At 43.1% G+C, this 19,785-nt stretch overlaps 1 protein-coding gene across 1 annotated transcript in view; it reads left to right on the forward strand.

Annotated features, from left to right (window-relative positions):
• Window positions 1–4,945: 4,945 nt before the first annotated feature.
• The window catches only part of LOC140999368 (sterile alpha motif domain-containing protein 10-like), a 37,352-nt gene continuing 22,512 nt past the window's right edge, over window positions 4,946–19,785 (forward strand). The window contains exons 1-3 of the mRNA XM_073469724.1: window positions 4,946–5,013; window positions 9,726–9,808; window positions 14,671–14,855. Coding sequence (XP_073325825.1) covers window positions 4,946–5,013; window positions 9,726–9,808; window positions 14,671–14,855 — 336 coding nt within the window. The remainder of the gene's footprint in view (window positions 5,014–9,725; window positions 9,809–14,670; window positions 14,856–19,785) is intronic.

Genomic DNA, 19,785 nt, shown 5'->3' on the forward strand with positions numbered 1-19,785 from the left:
TCCCTCCCATTAGAGCCTGCTAAACAAACAGTCTAATTAAGTGTGGCCTCGTGTGATATGGTAAGCTTGGAGCTTTTCACTCCTTGTTAATAGGTTGGCCCGCTCCTCCTACCGAGTACCGGGGGTCAGTGGAGCCTGTGGTTCAGATTGCCCATTAAACCAAATGGCTAATGGCTGCAGCTACGCCATAACAAGGCAGACATCCTTGCGCACTCAGGAGCACAAGTCACGTTCATCCACTGCAATAGCAATTACACTGCCACTTGCAATCTAATAGCATGATCTGTGGCTATTGTTTATATGCATATACAGCACTGTTTGTGTGTGTGTGACTTTGAAATTGAACATGTTTTAGCCTCATCGGTCATACCTCCTCTAAAAATAGAAATCAATTTTGCTTTCTGTCTCCCCCCTTCTTATCAGCCTTTTCTATGCACTCCTCCAGCCTATATTTCACACCTTTATAAAAACACCTCTATGCGCCTCACCTTCTACTCCTTACTTACTTTGTGCACATTCTTCTCCGCTCCTGCTTTGTCCCCCTGATGTGTGTCGTAATCGCGCCCTGTGAATATTCAGCCCTGACAGGGTCTATGGAGGCTGGCTGTCACAGTGCTGATCAAATGGGCCCTCAATTTACCATGTCAATAGGCAGCCAAGTGTCAGCGTGTCAGTTCCACAGCGGAGGTGGGGAGAGAGTTGTTTAAGTGCGGCTCAACTCTCTTTAACCTCTGGAACTAACAGTCTTCGGCTTTTCCTCACACATTCACTGCATTCGTTGCCTGTTTTTCAGGTTTTTTCCTCAGCTGCACTTCATTCTCAGGTCTATCTCATGCCCTTATTTTTCTGCAATGTTCCTAAAAAGTCCCTTCCCAGTCCCACAATCCCTTGCATGCTCATTAAAAATGTGAGATTTTCACTTCACAAGCTTTTCCCTTTCTCCCACCCAGACTCACTGAGCCCAGGGGAATCTCTGGCTGAGCTGTATAACAGCCATATGGCACTATCAAGGAATGCCTCACACCATGGTGACTGTATACTGCAGAGATTTACAACACGCTCAGACTATATGGACATTTGTGAGTACTTTAATGTGACACGTTTGCGTGTGGATTATCTGCCTTTCAGTCGCAAATAAGAGCTGACTCTGACTCCGATTTTCTTGATGTCACAGCCCAGAAAATGTCCTGGAGGCTGAGCAGAGGAGATCCCTTTTAGCCTAAATGTAACCCACTACCTCATGCAACCCCTCCTGACTTTCTATTAAATGATTCATTCGCAAAAAGAGATTGGGGCTACAAAGCCAGAATCTGTTATACAGCATCTGCTGATCATATTTTACAAAAAGAAATATGATTTTATTTGATTTTGATCTGTTTCTTGATTTGGAATTCGAGCTCTGTAGCTAAATTATAATTCCTCTTTTAGTTTTTTTTGGATTTGTTGTTATTTTAATACTTTACTTTGGTTCCTTTACCTCAAGCAGTGGGAAAACTGACTGCGACTCTGCAGTCTTTGTGTACAAAAATGCCCTTTTGAGTGTCTGCACCCCTTTGACCTGATTTAGTTGAAATCCACTGAGACATGTGGCTGTTGTACCTTATCCGTAGATTAAGAAGGATTTGCCCCGCAAAAGTGGGAGATAGAAGCAGCGGGATGTGATTGCCTAAGTGCTGTGTGGGTCACAAAGGCTGCAGGACTGAAAGACAGACAGAAAAAGCTCGGAGTGATACGTGTACAGCCATGTATGCTTTGACTGTGTACACGCACCGGGGGCGTTGTAAGACTTTTGCAGATCTTGACAGGCGCTTTAAGGGATAAACAGCCATCAGTTTGTCAGCGTCTCAATATATTGCCCTAAAAAGCAGTGATTTCTTCATTCCACTTCATCTGCTTTTGTCTTGTCCTCCGGTCCTGTTGAGATGCTTTTATAGAACTTTGCCCCAGAAATAGTTATATTGAGCCTGGAATGACAGACGTTAAAGTGGTAGCAAGACCAAACTATTGTCGCGGGAGGCAGCCGAGGTTACAGGGCTGTCAGTCAGAGTTAGTGGGGGCGGGCTCTAAGCTGTCATCCCAGCGTTTTGGTCTCGCCCTACATATCAGGTCACTGGTGCTCTGCAGGCGTTGGGTGTTGGCAGGGGCCAACACACACAAGCACACACACACACATACTTCTACACACATAGCACAAGCTACATATATACATGCAGTCTATGCACATGCGCGCACATTTGGACTCGCGGGCTGAGTCACCAACTGTGGCAACAATTTTCAGCTGGGAATGAAAACTGACACAAGTCCCGTTTTAAGTTTGCGAGAATCTCTGTGTCATCAGTGGATGGAGTAAAACCTTTCAAAATGGATCACCAGAGATGTGACAGATCTTTTGAAACTTTTGAAACTGGTTTAGAGGCCAACATAATTGGTGACTGCAGAGGAAAGTGCGGCTACCCTCCTGAGGGATATCAGGAGGGATGGGCTTGAGGTGCACCCAATTTGGCTGAAAGTGAAATAATTAAGTGTCGGATAATAAAGCACTTCTTTCTTGTCCTCTCTCATCTAAAGTAAAAATGGCCCACAATCAGCCAGTGCATTAATATGAGTGGATGTAAAGCACAGACGTGGGTGTGTGTGTGTGTGTGTGCGTGTGTGTGTGTGTACGTGCGTGGGGTAGAAAGAGAAAAAGCCAGTAAACGGGGTTGCTCATGCATGCTATTAATGTCTCATTGTTAACATGATGTGTATGTGGGATAATTGGAGTGTGTACATTTGTGTGTGTGTGACTGTATGAGACGTCTGGGTGATAATAAGGAAATGGTTTAGTGGAGTGGAAGAGAGAGTGGGAATGAGAACTGGTTTGACGCTGCTCTGTTGGAACAGAACAGCTGAAATCACCACACACACACACACACACACACACACACACACGCACGCACACACACACCATATAAGTGGCGGTGTCAGCGTTAACAAGCAAGCACACACATTGGTTGACATGGTCGCACACACGCTGAGGTTGATTAATTGTAGGGTCTGTGCGAGGAGCCCCGAGCAGCCTCTATTTCACTGTGCTGTCTATAGAACATCTGGCACCATCAACATTAGGAGTTATCAATAGAGAGCTAATAGTGTTTGAAAACCTGACATTGATAGGGCACAGTGATGTATTTGCCCCAGTAAATTGGTGAAGGAAGTAGATTCTAAATCACCCAATTACACTGACTATTACTGTAGCGAATGTTTTACACAGTACAGAGATTTACTATTGTAGCTGTGAATGGTTCAATCACATGAATAAGTCAAAGTGGTCATTAACTTCACAGAGGAACACAAACATTTGATGCTGGCACTATATGAAATACGATATGAGTGTTGTCTGTGCGCTTCTGATGTGTTTGGAGATTAATTATAAATCATTTCTGTTATTGATTCACGGTTTCTTTCTTAGTTAATTGATCTAGCATTTAGTCTGTAAAATGTGAAATAGTAAAAAATACTGTGGACATTTTCTCAACCATCACACAAAGGTCGATACCTGGAATTCTGTATATGCAATTAAAACAATGTAACACTGAGAAAAGCAACAAATCTTCACACTTGAGAAGCTGGACTCCTTACATGTAACTTAAACATTCAAGCAAATATCAAAATTTGAGTTAAAGGAGACATATTATGCTAATTTTCAGGTTCAAAATTGTATTTTGCGTTGAGAATAGGTTTACTTGCTTTAGTGCTCAAAAAACACATTATTTTTCTGATACTCCCCCACTGTCTGAAACACTCTGTTTTAGCACCTGTCTCTTTAAGGCCAGTCTCCTCAGATTGGTCAGTTCACACACGCCTGACCCAGCACCACTAACAACAACAGAGCAGCCGCGCTAAATCAGTTCTTATGTTGCAAACTAGCGGCCAAGCATAAATTATGCAAATGTGTGACATTGTGACATAGTGTGATGTCACAGAATTTAAGGCGGGACTATTGACGAGGCGTTGCAGGAGCAGTGTTTTCTGTGGGAGAGAGGAGCTTCTGTTTGACCTTTTAAACTTTCAGGATCTTTTACATGCACAAGAACCTATATAAAACGCTGAAACAAATGAAAACGCGTAATAGGTCTCCTTTAATTAAAATAGTTTCTGTACTAATCCCACACCTGCTGGAGTGAAACATTTAGTTGAGCTAGAACAGCTTAAGTGCCCGTTAACTCCATATAAAAGGATTTTTATATTTTGGTAAAAACCCTTATTCGCATATAGAAAGTTCGATTTGAAGATTAACATTAGTCTTATGTCCGTATAAAAAATATGAAGCTCCTGCCAGGGGCTAGCCTGGCTGTGTTCAAAGGTACCTCCAGTACGAGCACCTCTAAAGCTCCCTAATTAACACATTATCATGAGCTAAGCTAATCACCTGCTGGCTCTGGATTCATATTCGGTGCACAGACACAAGAGTGTTGTCAATTTTCTCATAACTCTAGGCAAAGAAAGGAAGAGAATTAGGGTATTTCCTAAAATTTGGAACGGTGCGTCTACGGGAAAGCAACATGGGGAAAGAAGTAGAGGGAGAGGGTAAGAATGAGAGAAGAGATGAGACAGTGCGAGTGTGTTTAAAGGATTAAGAGGAGGAGGGGAGCAGAAAGGTTCCCCTGGGATCTTTCGGCCTGGACAAGAAGCTCCTGCTGGGACTTTATGTGTATTGATGTGTGTATTTGTCTGCATGTGTGTATAAGGGCTACAAAGAGCTTTGATTCGCTTCCCTGTTTCATCCTTACTGCCCGTTTTGTACCAGCTGCCGTCTGCTACGTTACCTGACAGCACAGCCTTAGGAAACCATGTGAGTGAGCAGGAACAAGTGAGTGCGCAGAGGAGGGTAATTGGCGTGTCCGTCTTGCTGTCTGACTGAAAGGCCTGGGCGAAGTGGCAGTGCAGGAGTGGAGCTGATAACATGGCAATTAAGCTCGGGGAGACAGACCCCCAATCAGCACAGCATGCTGCAGAGACCAGGAGAGACAGGTAGGACCTGCATGGAGTGGATACAGGGATGGGGAGAATGGGCAGTTGCCCCCAGGTGTGAGCTAATTTGTCTCACAAAAAAGCTCCTGACTGTATTGTTCACACAAACCCTTCACTCCCCGACTATAGACACCTGCTGCTGCTGCAGCTGCTGAGAAAATCCCGTCACATCTCTTTCAAACTCACACGAAGACTGCACACTTTAAAAGGAAATAGACTGCTGGCGAAGTTTTGGGCTTGCATCTTCTGTTGCTCATTGAAATCAGGCATAGAGGAAATGGAGCAGAGTTATTTTAATGTCTCTGTTTGATCGTTCTTTGCCAGTGGCAGCGCTGCAATCTTCCTCTCACCTGTCTCAGTGGTATTGCCTAAGCCTCTCTGTGTGGCCCCCCGCCACAACCTTTGCATCTTTTACCCACCTTTCTTCTCTCTTTCTCTTCTTCCCTGTCCCTCAGGGGAAGATTAGAGGCAGTCTCTTGGATCACATCACACAGGAGCACAAAAAACTTTTCGAAGCTCTGAGAAGTATTTCCACCATAACTACCACCACTGCTGTTTCTAATCATTCATGCTGCATGCGAATCTACAAACCAGCTCCCTGTCTGCAATTTCCATACTCTCTCTATCTACCTCAGCTTCCAACTCATTGGCACATCTCCCTCCTCTCTCCCCTGTGTGCCTTTCTCTCTGTTTACCTCTCAGCTTCTGTGGAGCATTAACTTTTATCTTTTTTTCCCACCAGCTCTCCGCCCATTCTATAAGCCTATTTCCTCCTCTTTTTCATCGCTCTTTATTTTCTTTTATCCCCTCATCCTGGGCTCTTTGTGTGAATGCAAGGATGGTGTAGAGCAGATTATCAACTAACTCACAACGGTCATTTTTTCAATTCATTGTTTGCAAACCCCTCGGTGCTCAGTAACCTTTGTGTTTGTTTGTGCGAGAGTGTGCGTCTGTGTGGGCACAAATTTTGTGCCATCGACCGGTTGTTAATTTTGCCACGCTCCGTCGCTCAGACATTTCCTCTCTGATATGTCACAGAGGTCTATGAGCGCTGACACACATGCGCAAACAAAGTAGGGTACTTGTGTCATGGCTTAAGGACGCTCAATAAAGTATTGAGTGCTGAACCCAACCACATCCCCGTTCCCTCACCAGGCCGCAGCGTGAGTGCACCACATCGATTTACAGACCACATGCGACAATCACAATGAACTGTAGTCCCCTCTCATTAGAGTTGTGTGAGCATGAGCGCGAGTTACTCCCCCTCAGTCCGCAAGTTTAACCTCTGCAGATGGCGTCGATCTCCTTGTATTATAATGTGCGAGTAACACGGAATTTCTCTATGATCAGTGTGGTGGATCCCTGCCGGACGGCCTTACAGGCGATCACTGAAGGTATTTGTGTTGTGCTCTCAGGGAACTTAGCATGCCATGTGTTGCTTGTGTAAATTGCTTCTTAAATTCCAGTTCAGAAAAAAAGAAAAGAAAAAAAGATAATGGTAAAAACCTGTTTGTCTGATTGCTTGAATCACTTTAGACTTAATTAGCAGACCATCTGGCTCATAGCTTATAGCTCTTGCTTCCAAACGATCAGCGTAAATTGCACGTGGAAATCAAAAGATTAGACTTTGATAGTGAAATGCGTGCAGACATTATTTTTGTGGTAACCTGCTAAATTCCTTATTTCCTGCTGTTAATTGAGATGGCGCCTTCATCAAGGCAGCTGTGCAAAGCTAATATGCAAACGGAGTGTTTCAGAGCTTTAATATTTTGTACCCAAACATCCGTTAATCCACTCAGACAGATCACTTTGCCACTCAGGGGAACAGCTGTAAACAAACACTAAATATTTTAAAAAGGCAATCTTGTCTAAGCTGAGAAGTTGTGTGCTTCTCTTCATTTCGTCTCCCCACATCCTTTTTGGTGTCGTTCCAGTAGAATACAGTGGAGGACGGTCGTCATGACAGACCAACTGTGAACAATATGTATTGAGGTTTGAAAGCTGAGGCATAATGTGTTATTTTTACGTGACAGCTAAAATGACTGTAATTCAACACAGAGGAACAGAACATTCTCTCACTTTTACCGCACCTAAACATCTCGAATCTCGAATTGTGAATCTGCAAGCCAAAGATGAAAATTTTGAACGGGTGTTGCATTTGATCAGTTTAACTTCCCGCATTTGACCTTTCACAGAATCAAATTATTCAACCAATCAGAGCGGTTAGCCTAACCTTTATACCGCTTGCTTGTGGATGCCAGTGCCATATTGAATTTAAAACTGTTTAAACATTCATTAAGTTATGCTCGTTCTGCGTGACCTTTTAATGTAATTTTCCAAATTCCGTGCTCCGTCCCATCTGACATCTCGACCCATTTAAGTCCTAAACAGGTGCATTCAGATGGATTTGTCAGTTTTTCATGAGCTGTGAATACCACATACCACATACTTCTGCGCACCAATCAGGATTTAGCACTACTTGAAAGAAACCAAACTCATGAATTTTAAATGAAGGAGAGAAATATTGGAATCTGTAATAACCATGGTGATCCAGCCAGGTTTTAATGTTGATATGATACATATGAAACACACAAATGTGGCCTGCAGAAACGTACAATGCCAACATTTTATTCTGCCGAATGGGCTGGAAGCTCTAGATAACCTGGCACATGTGAAGGCATCCAGTGATCTTGCCAGCTCCCCAATTTGATCAAGCCTGATCAGACCTCACATCCTATTACTCGACCGCGTCCCTCCCCTCCCTCTCCATCCTCCTCCTCCCTTCCCCCCTGACTTTCGCTCTGAATTATCGATTGTCAGCGAGATCTAATCTGTCCTCCCACTGTCATCATATAAGGGCTCGGCGGTGAAGGGGAGAAAACAACAGATCTCATCTACTCATCGTTTCACTCCCTCCTTCTCCTCCTTCATTTCCTGATGCAATTAATATTAATAGTCTGCTCTGAAGCGTAATTTTCCATCTATTTTCTCCTCTGTGACTCGTCAGTTTGCCAATTTTTACGTGTCTCTGTTCCCACATTTACCGCAGGCTTCATTCCTTCATCCTGTTATGAGGGCATGACCGAGCCAGACCCTTGTAAAGCATCCCTTTGTCTGTGTCATTCTTCCTTTTTCTCCTCTTGTGTGAGGCATGTAGCGAGTTCCTTTGAGCAGAAGTGGACATGACAGCCAGCGGCCTTAGGTGGAGGAGTTTAGCTGGACTGTGTTTGGGTGCCTGCCTTTCTCTGCGTGTGTGTTCTATCTTAAGTGATCTGTAATTGTATGTTCTTTGACACAGTGATGGATAATCAATAGTTCTGTCTGTCTCTGTGGAAGTGCGGTGGGGGCCAGAGTGGAGACATAAAAGTCACCCTGTCCTCAGTGCAGGACCTTGCAGTCCTCTTTCTTCCTCACACCGCTGCCTAAAAGAGTCTTTACTCACATGTAAACTGGAAATATATTCATTAGTATTTGACTTTAAGTCACATGTGAATAAGAATTGTTGCATGTGGAACCAAAACATGGTAAAGTGAAATCATGTGAAATTTTCTTCATTACAAGTGAATTCCAAAATATTCACCTGCCAATGTCTATTTTGCCAAAATGTCAATTGAAACTTGCCTTTTCATTTGATTGAATATATTACATGTGATTGGCTGTGAAATAAAATGTCAACATGTGAAAATACAACAATGCCCCATTTTCACACTGACTTCCACACAACAAACATAACCCTATCCACACAACAGATCTACATTGGCACATGTGAATTACTTATGTCTATATGTGATTGACTTTGACTTTTTTTCACATGTGGATCAGAGTTTCCACCTTTGGAAACAAAACATGGCAAATGAAATCCTGCGACATTTACTTCGTCACATGTGAATCCCACATTTTCACATTTGGAAATCACAATTTCACATGTGGATCAAATATTTTCACTTGTGTAATAAAATTGTGAAAAGCGTGAAAATAAAATAATGTCTCATGTAAACTGAAATTTTTTTACATTTTTTGATTGTCTTTTTTTTAAGCATAGTATTTCAACTGTTAAATTTAAATGTTCACATGTACACTTTATACATTCAAAATTGTTTTTGTTTTTCCACATGTGGAAGCAATCCATGGCAAATTAAATCAGGTGAAATTTGCTTCGCCATATATAAATTTAATTTTTTTACAAATTTTCACATGCCATTTTGCTCTTACGAAAACATCACATGTGAACCTTTTCACTTTTGAAAATCATCATTTCTCATGTTAAAGCAACATTATGTAGACATTGACGATTTGGCGCCCCACGGCAGTTTCTGAGTGCATTAGCACCATCGTCAATACAAATCCCAGGTCTGTAACAATTTGTCAGACGTAACGTAGGTGCTGACTACAAATAAAACTCATTAAGTCATAACAATGTTACGCGTTGAAAACTTGTATCTTGAAGTAAACATGTATGTAACGCTGGGATCCTCCCCTCTCACTGAAGTTACATAGTGCAGAAACAAGTGATGGGGGGCAGAGACACCATTCACCCACTTTTTTCATGTATGGATAAAATGATCTACACAATAGGCTTACATTTTCACATGTGAAGTACATACAATTATATGTGATGTCTATCAGAATTTCCACATGGGAAAAGGAAGCAAACGTCGGCCTGGTATCTCTCATTCCTATCTTTGTTTTTGTTGTCTGCTTTGTGCTTTCAGGGTGCAGATGGACCTGTACAGTTACTATCAGTGTCATAACAGAAATATCAACTCCACCTGTGTTTTGAGCTACACCCTGCATTGTGAGCCCTGCATTTTAAATCAGAATTCACCCTCCATCCATACACAGACTCCCTCGCAGCTTTACTCTGATCCACTGGCATAAATGAAAGCAGTCAGGGATTATACAGATGTGTGGATATGTGACTCCTCATGCTGGCATCGTGAGTCACATTCACGTATGCATGAGCATGCCGGCGTTCGCTGACACACACAATCATACGCACAGATTCAGTTGGCCGTTCCCTTGTTTGTGTCCTGATGAGAGTTGGTGTGTTGTTATCTTCAATCAGTCTGTGTTGCGGATGTCCATTGTTTACTCCCATTTCCCTATCTGCGTGCTCCGGTGATACTGATAGTTTGTGAGAGGTAAACCTCAGCCCCAGCCTCTGTGACAGAGTCTCATGTCAGTACGGGTAATAGACTGCAATGCATCATGGGAAAAACCCCTGGGGTTCTTGGTTTTATATTTATTTTTAAAGCTTCCAACCAGAATACTTCTTTTCTCCCCCTCTGCTTTTTCAAAATGGAGTAATTTCATGGCTCATTCCTGGGGTTAAGACCGGGTCTGGTGGAGTGGAAAAGTTGTAAATAGCCCCTCGCTTTACCCCCAACATACTATAGGTGCAACAAATCTGGATCATCGGTGGATGTACTTTACATAGTGTAAGTTGGCAGCATTGGTCTGTTCAATGCTATATTTAGAACTTCAGGTTTAATGTGTTACACAGGCATGAAATCACTGCATGATGAAGTTTCACCCCCTTGCAGATTACAGAGGAATGAGGCTGAGTGTGATTCCCCCCCCCTTTCTCTCTCCTCTTTCATATAAAACTTGGACTGTAAATAGAAATTTTTATCTTCGAGTTGAATAAGAGGTGCTCAGCAGGGAGGGAGTGGATGCCAATATCATGCTGCTGAACTGCACCATGGCACCCTCCCTGTGACGCCTGAAATGAAGTGGATTAGCCAGACCACTTCCCTTATCCTTCATGCAAGAGGCAAACACATACACACATACACACACACACACACATGCGGCCTGAAGTTAATGCCAAGGTCATGCAAAAATCAAACTTCCACAAAAAAGCCTACACAGCAAAATAGTCCACTCGGACTAATTTAGATGCACCGCTCTTGAAGTCAAATGAGTAATGTCCAATGATGCCATGTTAATCTACTGCGGGATTTGGCTTGGAACGACCTTCCAAGGTGCCGTACCTAACAGCTTAATTACCTTTTCAAAAGGGAATACCTCTGAGATTTAGCCGCCACTCTGCACAGCAGATATGCTGCTCCGTCTAGAGGAGGTGATATGAGGTTACACTTCACTGGGCTGATTCGTGTTGGCCTACCTACCCTCTACACACACACAAACACCTGTCTGACACTTTGCCCTTCATTTTGGCAACTAACAGTTCTCACTCTTTCCTTTCACCTTTTTTTCCCAGTGTGTGAGACTGAAGTTACACATTTCAGAGCGTGAAACTACATCATTGTAAAGGAATTTCCATATGTTATGTCTCATAAGTTCATAGTCGTACATTTGTCGATATACATCTCCCACTCTGCTCACCCCGGAGGTGAAGTTACGCTGAGGTCATGCTCTGTGTGTGCAGAGTTTCCTCTTCCCGCTCCCTGCACTGTATCTCAGAACGGTTGTTTTGAGCTGCTGGGGAGATAAGGTGCAGTCTCCCAGACAGCCGAGGTCACATTCAGTTCCTCTTACATCTAACCTTCACTATATCTCATATGAGAGACGCACTGGCTCCATGATAGACCAAACTCCAATATTCCCCCATCAATTACAGCTTGACTTAGGAAAGCAAGTTTCCACAGAGTATTTCACAGACCAGGAAGTGTCCTTCAGAACTGGTATAGTAATACACTGTGTTGCTGCATGTACTCTTGAGCCTGTTCCCGTCGATGGAGCTTCATTAAAAACGTCTCCTGAATCTCCCTTCTCACCTGGGTTAACCAGATGAATGAAAATTCATCAACAATCATATCTTCTTATTTCCTTTCTGATCACCGCCTGTAACTCAGAAGACGCACGTCATGCCTTTCGCTTTCCCCTCTGCCTCTCTCCTTCCACCCTTCATCATCCTTTCTCCCACCTCCCTTGACTGGAGGTGATAAAAGTCGCCGGCAAGGGCGGTGAGAGATAATACAACAGTTACTGACAAATAGGACGGGGGAGATTTGGCAGTAGTCCAGGCTGATCAAATGCATGTTGAGACAGACAAGGAAAGGTGACAGATAACCCCTCCTGCTGAGCGGTAAGCATCATTTCAGAAAGGCAAAGATGTATTTTCGTAAAGCTTTCTGACTTTAAAAGTAACCAGCACATTCAATGTCACTTCAAAAGAGACGTTTGGAGGTTTGAAGGTATGGATTTTTAATCGTCTTTGGCTGATTCTGAATTCTCAGCCGTGTCCTGTGCCAAGAGGTTAAGACGACCGAGTCCATCGAAGCTTGCAAAATGGGCTCTTTGTCTTCGTTTTATGACTGCTGGAGGTGGCGAGGTCTGGCGGTGTGGCAGAGATTGAGATTTCAGTGGAAGTGGGATGCCACGACGCTGCAATTCATCTTCACAATGAGGTTTATAAGGACGCCTCAGTCTAATAATTGGGATGCTCTGTTTGTATTAGCTCGTGAAATTAAGTTGTTCTGTGGTCTATTAACGTGTCTCCCTGAGCTCTTTCTCCTCGCTACAGTTTGATCAGTTTGCACGGATCTGGGGCTAATTTACAGCGAAGCGCTCTTGCTCTCTATTTCTTGTCGGCCTTACTCCCGCCTTTGTGCTTTCTCTTGTCTCTCTCCGTGAGATTGGCAGGTCTTTAGGGTTGCAAGGCGCTTAGCTTCCCACGTTCCTTCCTCCTGTCTCCGCCCCCCTCAGTCTGACTGGCAGTAATTACATCAGGGCTGGGCTCGGTTTGTCCCGACGACCCCGAAGACCTGACAACCAGAAAGAGGCGAGGGAAACAAGAAAGATACTGCTGCATAAGAAGATTCCAGAAGTAGCAATGTATAGAAAAGGGGAAAGCGGGAGTGCGGGGAAAAGAAAGCGGCACACGAGGGGAGAGAGGCAGAAAAGGTTACACATCACTGATTTCCTGACAGGCCTTTGTTGTTTATCATCTGCACCCTCTTTTTTATTCCTCCATCATGGCTGCGTGAACTCTGTATTCAGCTGTGCTCACTTGAGCAGACTCTTCACTCCCCGACTCCTCTCAAAGGCAGCCAGGTGTAGCTCTAAAATACGAATACTAAAAAAGGGCCAGGAACGCTTGTTGATGGAAAGGAATGGCCTGGTTTTTATTTGTTTTGTTTGCGTTGACCACCATTTTCTGACAGCAAATATCAGCGTGTATGGGAAGATGGTGCCCAGAAGGGGACATAATAATAAAGAGACAAACAGATGAACACATCGAAAATACTTTATATAACTTTAGGTACCACATTCGGATGAATCCAATCTCTCTTTTTTGAAATTCTGTTCCCCGAGGAGGAGAAAAGAAATTAAGAAGTCGTTTGTAGGAGATTAATTGAGGCTTTCCTCAAAGAATGCTCTGAGTCTGTTGTGAACGAGACTTTTTTTTCTTATGTAAAAGTGATGAATGAAACATTTATTAAGTCTTGTTCTACTTCTCGCTCTATCATCAGTAATTCTGTCTCTCTCTCAGCAACTGCGTTTACATGCAGACATGAAACCGGGGATTTGAGGGAGAGATCCAGTTAACGTAGGAAGTTGGAGAGTTCTTTACGTGCACTGCGACCCTGCAGCTTGCTAGTAATAGTAATGATCTCCTCTCGTCTTTTGCATCATTGCACGCCTCCTTCCCAGCATCACAATACTGATTACAACCTACTCTGCCTGGCACAACAATCAACTGTGTTTCTGGTGCATTTACGAACAGCTTGGACAAATCCTGCTGATTCTAACTTTAAGTTTAATAATGTTTGAATTATATTAATATGACGTGAGCGTATCAGAGCCTGTACTTCTACTTACACCTTTTTTTTCTATCTCTATTTCTACTTGAGTAAACAATGTGTGCTCTTTGCCACCTCTGCTTACATGCCTCTTCTGCTACAGTGATACTTTGCCATGAAAGCTGAAGTGTCTCCGTCTCTGTTTCGCTTCCTTTCATGTATTCCCTTGACCTTTTTCTGCTCCCTTCTACTGTCTCCTTTCGATTCTGTCTGCCTGATGTGCAGTCAAATCCTCTTCTATCATTCACATTATAAATGAATCAGTGCCTACATTAGATGAGGGGAGCGATGGCTGTATTTTCCCCGCTTTAAACCAACTCCCACAGATGACCGATCACGGCACAGTAGCCTGTTCAACTTGACATGAACTGCAGACGATGCCCCGTGGCTCTCACAGAACTGGACTCTGACCTTGCATTGACAACTTGTCCTGCTTCGCTGTCTCGCAGCTAACACTCGGCCCAGGGAGGGAAGGAGAAAAGGATAAATGGAGAGAGAGAAGAGAAAAAAAACAAATATTCATGATGGAGGATTTAAATAATCTAGGGCTAATCTAGCAGGAAAGACACAATTCCAAAAATCATGCGCTGTCTCTGTGTATATGCACTCACCATAATTGGAGATCAGCATCTTTGCCCACCACCGTCACCAAAACAGCCATCTGTTTGTAGCTGTATGAGAGTCAATACACAGAGCATGTAATCTAGAGTGCACGCAGCCTGTTAAGCTCTCAGAGGATTATCAATTATTTATTTTGTAGTTTTTTTTAGTGCTCCTGTTGCACAGTTCATGCACACCTCTCAAACAAAAACAAGACAAAGTCAGTATTTGTTCTTCCCCTACTTCTTGTCTCATTCTGTTTTTTCTCTCCTCTTCTTCTTCCTTTCAGCGGCGTCCAGCTTCAGTTTTTGCCGTGCCTCCCTGGAGCACACGGTGTCCGCTGAGGAGCTGAGCTACCAGCTGCCGCGTCGCGCCGGAGGCAGCAACCTGACCTGGCACGACGGCCGCGGCCAGAAGACAGCACACACACGCACCGTCAAGCTGCTGCAGCAGCCCGGCACAGAGGGCATCCAGGTATAAAGACGCCCATACAAACAGACCAGAGGCAGTGTGGAGAAGGGTTTTTCCCTGCATGTGAATGACTTTCAAATGTGTTTTTTTTTTTTCGCCTAGGAAATAAGTCATTCAGTCTGCGAGAGACAGCTCAGAATTGGGCAGGTTGGACCATGAAAAACATGGAAAGAGAAGAAAGCTTCTGAGGCCCAGACCATACTTGGTTTCCCTGCTGTGAAATGCTTTGCGCATAATCTGTCACTGATTTTTCAAAAGGAATAAATTCCAGCCACTGGGCAATCACAGCAGCATAGGAAAAGAAAACAAGCCTTATTTTTACCACAATCTATTTTAAGAGTTTCCACTTTAATCACATTTTGCAGCTGCTTGGGGTCAGTTCAGCCAATTCCACATTTGGCGAGTGTTGTTTTTTTTTGTTTTTTTTGCCACTTCAAGGCATAATTTCCCCTTGGAATTTATGTTTTGGGACTATTCTTCTTTAGCTTTTAGTATTTTTTATTTATTTATTTTTTCTTTATCGTTATTTGTGATCAAGCTTTTCAGATTAATTCAAGAAGATATATAAAACCTTCAATAGCACTATGAGCTGACAAACCGAAGCAAAGGGAAATAAAGTAAAACCTGTCTAGAATACTAGAGGAATTGTGAAAGTTTCTCATCATATATCTACTAAAAGATATGATGAAATAAAACTCAAATCAGTGTCATTTCATTTGTGATTTCTTCTCGTTAGGATATAAAAAAAAGAATTTTGCCATGATTTCTAACTAGAGTGACTAATGTCTGACTAAGTATAACATAACTTATTTAATGTTGTAAGAAGTATTTTTAGCAGCTTAGTTGAGAAAACATTATTTCCCTTGAGGGGAGCTTTGCTGTAATTTAATATTGTCCGGCACAAATTAACTGGTAAGTCATAAAAGCTTTGTAAATTCAAAGCAGCGTGTCAGAGAAAAGAGTTGTGATGAAGCTGTCCTGACTTGGGTGGGGAAAAAAAGCCAGATAAGGCAGATAATCTGTTATCATCAGAGAGACAAGACAGAACATTTAGTGCATTGCTGTCGGTGCTGCGTGTCTAGCTGTCAAATCTCAGCAGTAACAGGAAGTCTAATGGTTTTATCTTGTACAAATGTTGGCTGGTCTCACCTGAGCCTGTCATGTTAACCACCAGAGAGAAACTGGTTATGTAATGGAGGAGAGGTATGAGATGTGTTACCTCACAACTTGTGATGTAACGTTGCTTGCACAGGGGAGCACATACTGTATAGAAAATAGACTCAGGAATACACAGTTGATTGTGTCTTTTTCTGTAAAAATCCCACGTGTGTTTATCCCCAAAGCTCAGCATAACAGAACCGACACTGGTTATTGTTTCTGTTGAGGAATGCCTGCTTGGTGGCTCAATGTCTCAGCGGTATAATGTAAGAATAGCAGCCAGAGCATCATTTACTAGTACACATCGCTCTTCTGCAAAATGGGATCCCATCTGTGTAGCACTGGAGAGGCAAAAAGGAGGAAAATAAATCTATTTTAAGGCATTCTGCCTGTGTTTGACCTAAAGCAGCATATGACACAACAGCTTCCTTTCTCCTCACATGAAAGAGAACAGAGAGCCCAGTGGAGGTCATTTGTTTCGTCTCTCCTATGCATTTAAGAAAGTTGGCTACTGTAAGGCTGTAAGATGTACATATGCACTGCAAGATTGTTCAATAATTCATAAAAGAGTGCCCCCTCAGCTATAAAAGCTATAAAAGGCTTAATAAAAAGACAAGTGGGAAGCTGTTTCCATGTGATTACACACAGACTGGATAATTAAACCTCCTCTATACCATGAGAAGTAAGGCTTATCATTTCCTTGTGGCAACAAGCCTCATTATGCATTATTCAACAACTGGGAGAGCAGTCCAGCTCTCTCTGATGTGTTTGTGTGGGTGTGTGTGTGTGTGAGAGTGTGTGTGTGCGCATGTGCATTCACAGAATTTCTCAATGTCCATTTGTGCATCTGTGCTTTCAGGAATCTGTATTAATAGGCGTGCATGTGTGTTTGCAGGTTGTGTGGACTGGTGTCTGTGTGCACTGCACTCTCAGGAGTGCTGATTAGATTATTCTCCATTACACCGGCTCCCTCATTACAGCTGATGTGTGCACAAGCAGTTAAGTGAAACACAGCTCAGCCTCTGTATTTAAGGTGGGACCTGGGGAATGGTCCTTATCTGTTTAAGAAAAGCTAATAAAACACATTATGCTCCGCTATTCAAACTCCTGCACGCACACACAAATATGTCGATGCGGACCAGACAGTCTGTGGAGACGAGAGAGATAGTAACAGCAGGGAAGACATCAACCAGAGATATATACTGGTGTTCATGTGTGTGAAAACATGGCCGTCATTTTCAGAGACATCCCCTGCATGATGTTGCAGTATTTTATTTATCAGTTTATTTGACAGGGACGATACATGTAGGCACTGTTTCATCTAAATAAAATGCAACTGATGCAGTATTTATAGTACTTCTGGCTATGGCTTATTTGCAGTCCCTGGTTAGGCTTTTAAGGAATAAAACAAAGTTCTGATCAGGTACAGGGACTCATAAATGGACGCAGATGTACCTATTTGAACAGTACATTCAATATTTGTAGGGGCAGCTGTAGCTCAGAAGGTAGAGCGGGTCGTCCAGTAATCAGAAGGTAGCTGGGTTGATTCCTCAGAACCCCCGGCTGCAAGTCGAAGTATCCTTGAGCAAATTGCTCCTGATGAGGGTGTCGGCACCTTGACAAACCAACCAACAAACGGACACAAGCAAAGAAATGACTTCCTTGGTGGAGGTAATAAGGCTGATTGCTGCACTAGAGGGTGTAAAGTTGGTGTTTATAACAAGTTGATTTGTTCTGTAAACAGGCGAAATGATGCCACCGGCAGCCACAAACTTAATAACAGCCAACTAAATGATTTGTTAAAATAAAGGTTATATTCTCATTTGTGTTGCTACATTGCTGCAGGTGGACCTGTATGCAGACGTACCGCTAATGGGATTTTTCCAAATAATGACTCATTGTGTACTTGGCGCACCCTCTGTGCTATCCCTGAATTGGCTGTTGTTTGGGTAGCCAGATGGGGTGAGAGGAGGGGTCTGTGGTCGGCTCATTTCGCTGTCTGACACACAGATTGCGGGTGAACCTTTAGATGAGACTGGGGAATAGGTGAAATAACAGAGACGCAATTTAGAAAGCAACAGCGGCGACTGTGCCTTCTTTCCTGACATCAGAACCAAGCCTGTTACAGGAAGTAAGGCCCTTATTTCTCTAATTTGCCATGCTGGGTGGGCGAATGAGAAAGAGCAGTCTGTGATTATTTTTCCCTCCTCATTACAGAACACAGCGGCTGACCTTTTCAGCTGACACCGTCACGAAGCTGGGAACTGAACAGAGAAAAACACACAAATACACACCACAGGGCCTTGTAACTTGAACCACTCCTTCAACTCAATATAACACACTTTAGATTTTTAAGGTGGTCGTCTCCAGTCGAGCTCATTATTTTAACCACACAAATGGATCAGAATATGGAATCCTCTGTTAGTTACTCTTGTTGTGAACTTTCTGCTTTGGTAATTAAATGATGCCATTAAGCTAACAAACTCACCCAAATGTGCACTGACATCAACAAGGTGTCAGTATGTTGCTCTATGTCATATATTCACCAACATGCATACATAATATCCAGACTGAAATATCTGAACAGCTTTTGGATAGATTGCCTTGAAACTATACACAGGCATTCATGGTCCCCAGAGGATGAGCCCTCCTAACTGTGATGATCCTTGACTTTTCCTGTAGTGCCTTTATGAGGAGGAAATTTGGAGTTTTGAGTAAAATGTTTTAACTACTGGATGGATTGCTGTGAAATTTGATTCGGATAATCATATCCCCTTAAGGATGAATTCTAATCACTATGCTGGTCTCCTGACCTGGCACCGTCATCAGATCAGAAGCTCAATTTGTCCAATGATTTGGTTTGTGACCTGCTCAACTAAACTAAAACTGCCATTCACCCTCTGCTGCCCTTTGTAGAAAATGTTAGCATCCTAACACAAACATATTGAGCATGGTACACATTGCGCCTGCTTGATGTTAGCATTGTTGTTATAAATCTGGATTGTGTCTTTGAACAGTTCACTCATTGCGGATATGCCTCTGATCGGGGGCTTTTCGCTGGCGATCGCCAAAAACCTTTAGTATTTTTATTTGCCTGAACTTTTTCAAAACTTTAACCCTAATCAATCATTTTTGTCAAATCTCACTGAAGGTAATGAGAAATTGCATATTTTCTGGAGGGACTTTTCAGAAGCATTACCTCAGAAGCATTACCTCAGAGGCATTACCTCAGAAGCATTACCTCGGTAACAGATGGCCGTGCTGGTGCAGTGATGATGCAGTGGAGAACAGAGGTTTGAAAGGCACAGCAGAGAGAAAAAAAATAAGAGAACTGCTGGGCTGCGAGGCAGAAATGCTTTAGCCTGTATTGTCCTTGTCCTGCCACTTAGTGATGCCTTGCTCTGTCCGAGACACATGTTTGATTCATGCTACATAGAAAGGTTCCCATCTGGTCCTTTGTCCTCCCACTGAAAGTCTGCTTACATGTCTCACATGAGTGCAAGACGTTTACAAACTCCGAGTCCTGAGGAAAGCCAGAGTTGAAAGATGCCAACTCAGGCCAACAGACCTACACACACTCTTTTGTACAGGAAGAGTCAAGTAGATGATCAGAAAAGAGACATTTTCAGAATCACAATGACACACTCAAGCACACATATGCACAAGGCTAGACTGAGCAGTGGGAGACACAAGAGGCCTAAGTGAGGCTACAGACACTGCCAGGGACAAGGGGGAGGATTCGGTGTTACCGAGCGGAGCGGGATGAGAGGTACGA

This window comes from Pagrus major, chromosome 7 (assembly GCF_040436345.1).
Source record: "Pagrus major chromosome 7, Pma_NU_1.0".
Lineage (NCBI taxonomy): Eukaryota > Metazoa > Chordata > Actinopteri > Spariformes > Sparidae > Pagrus > Pagrus major.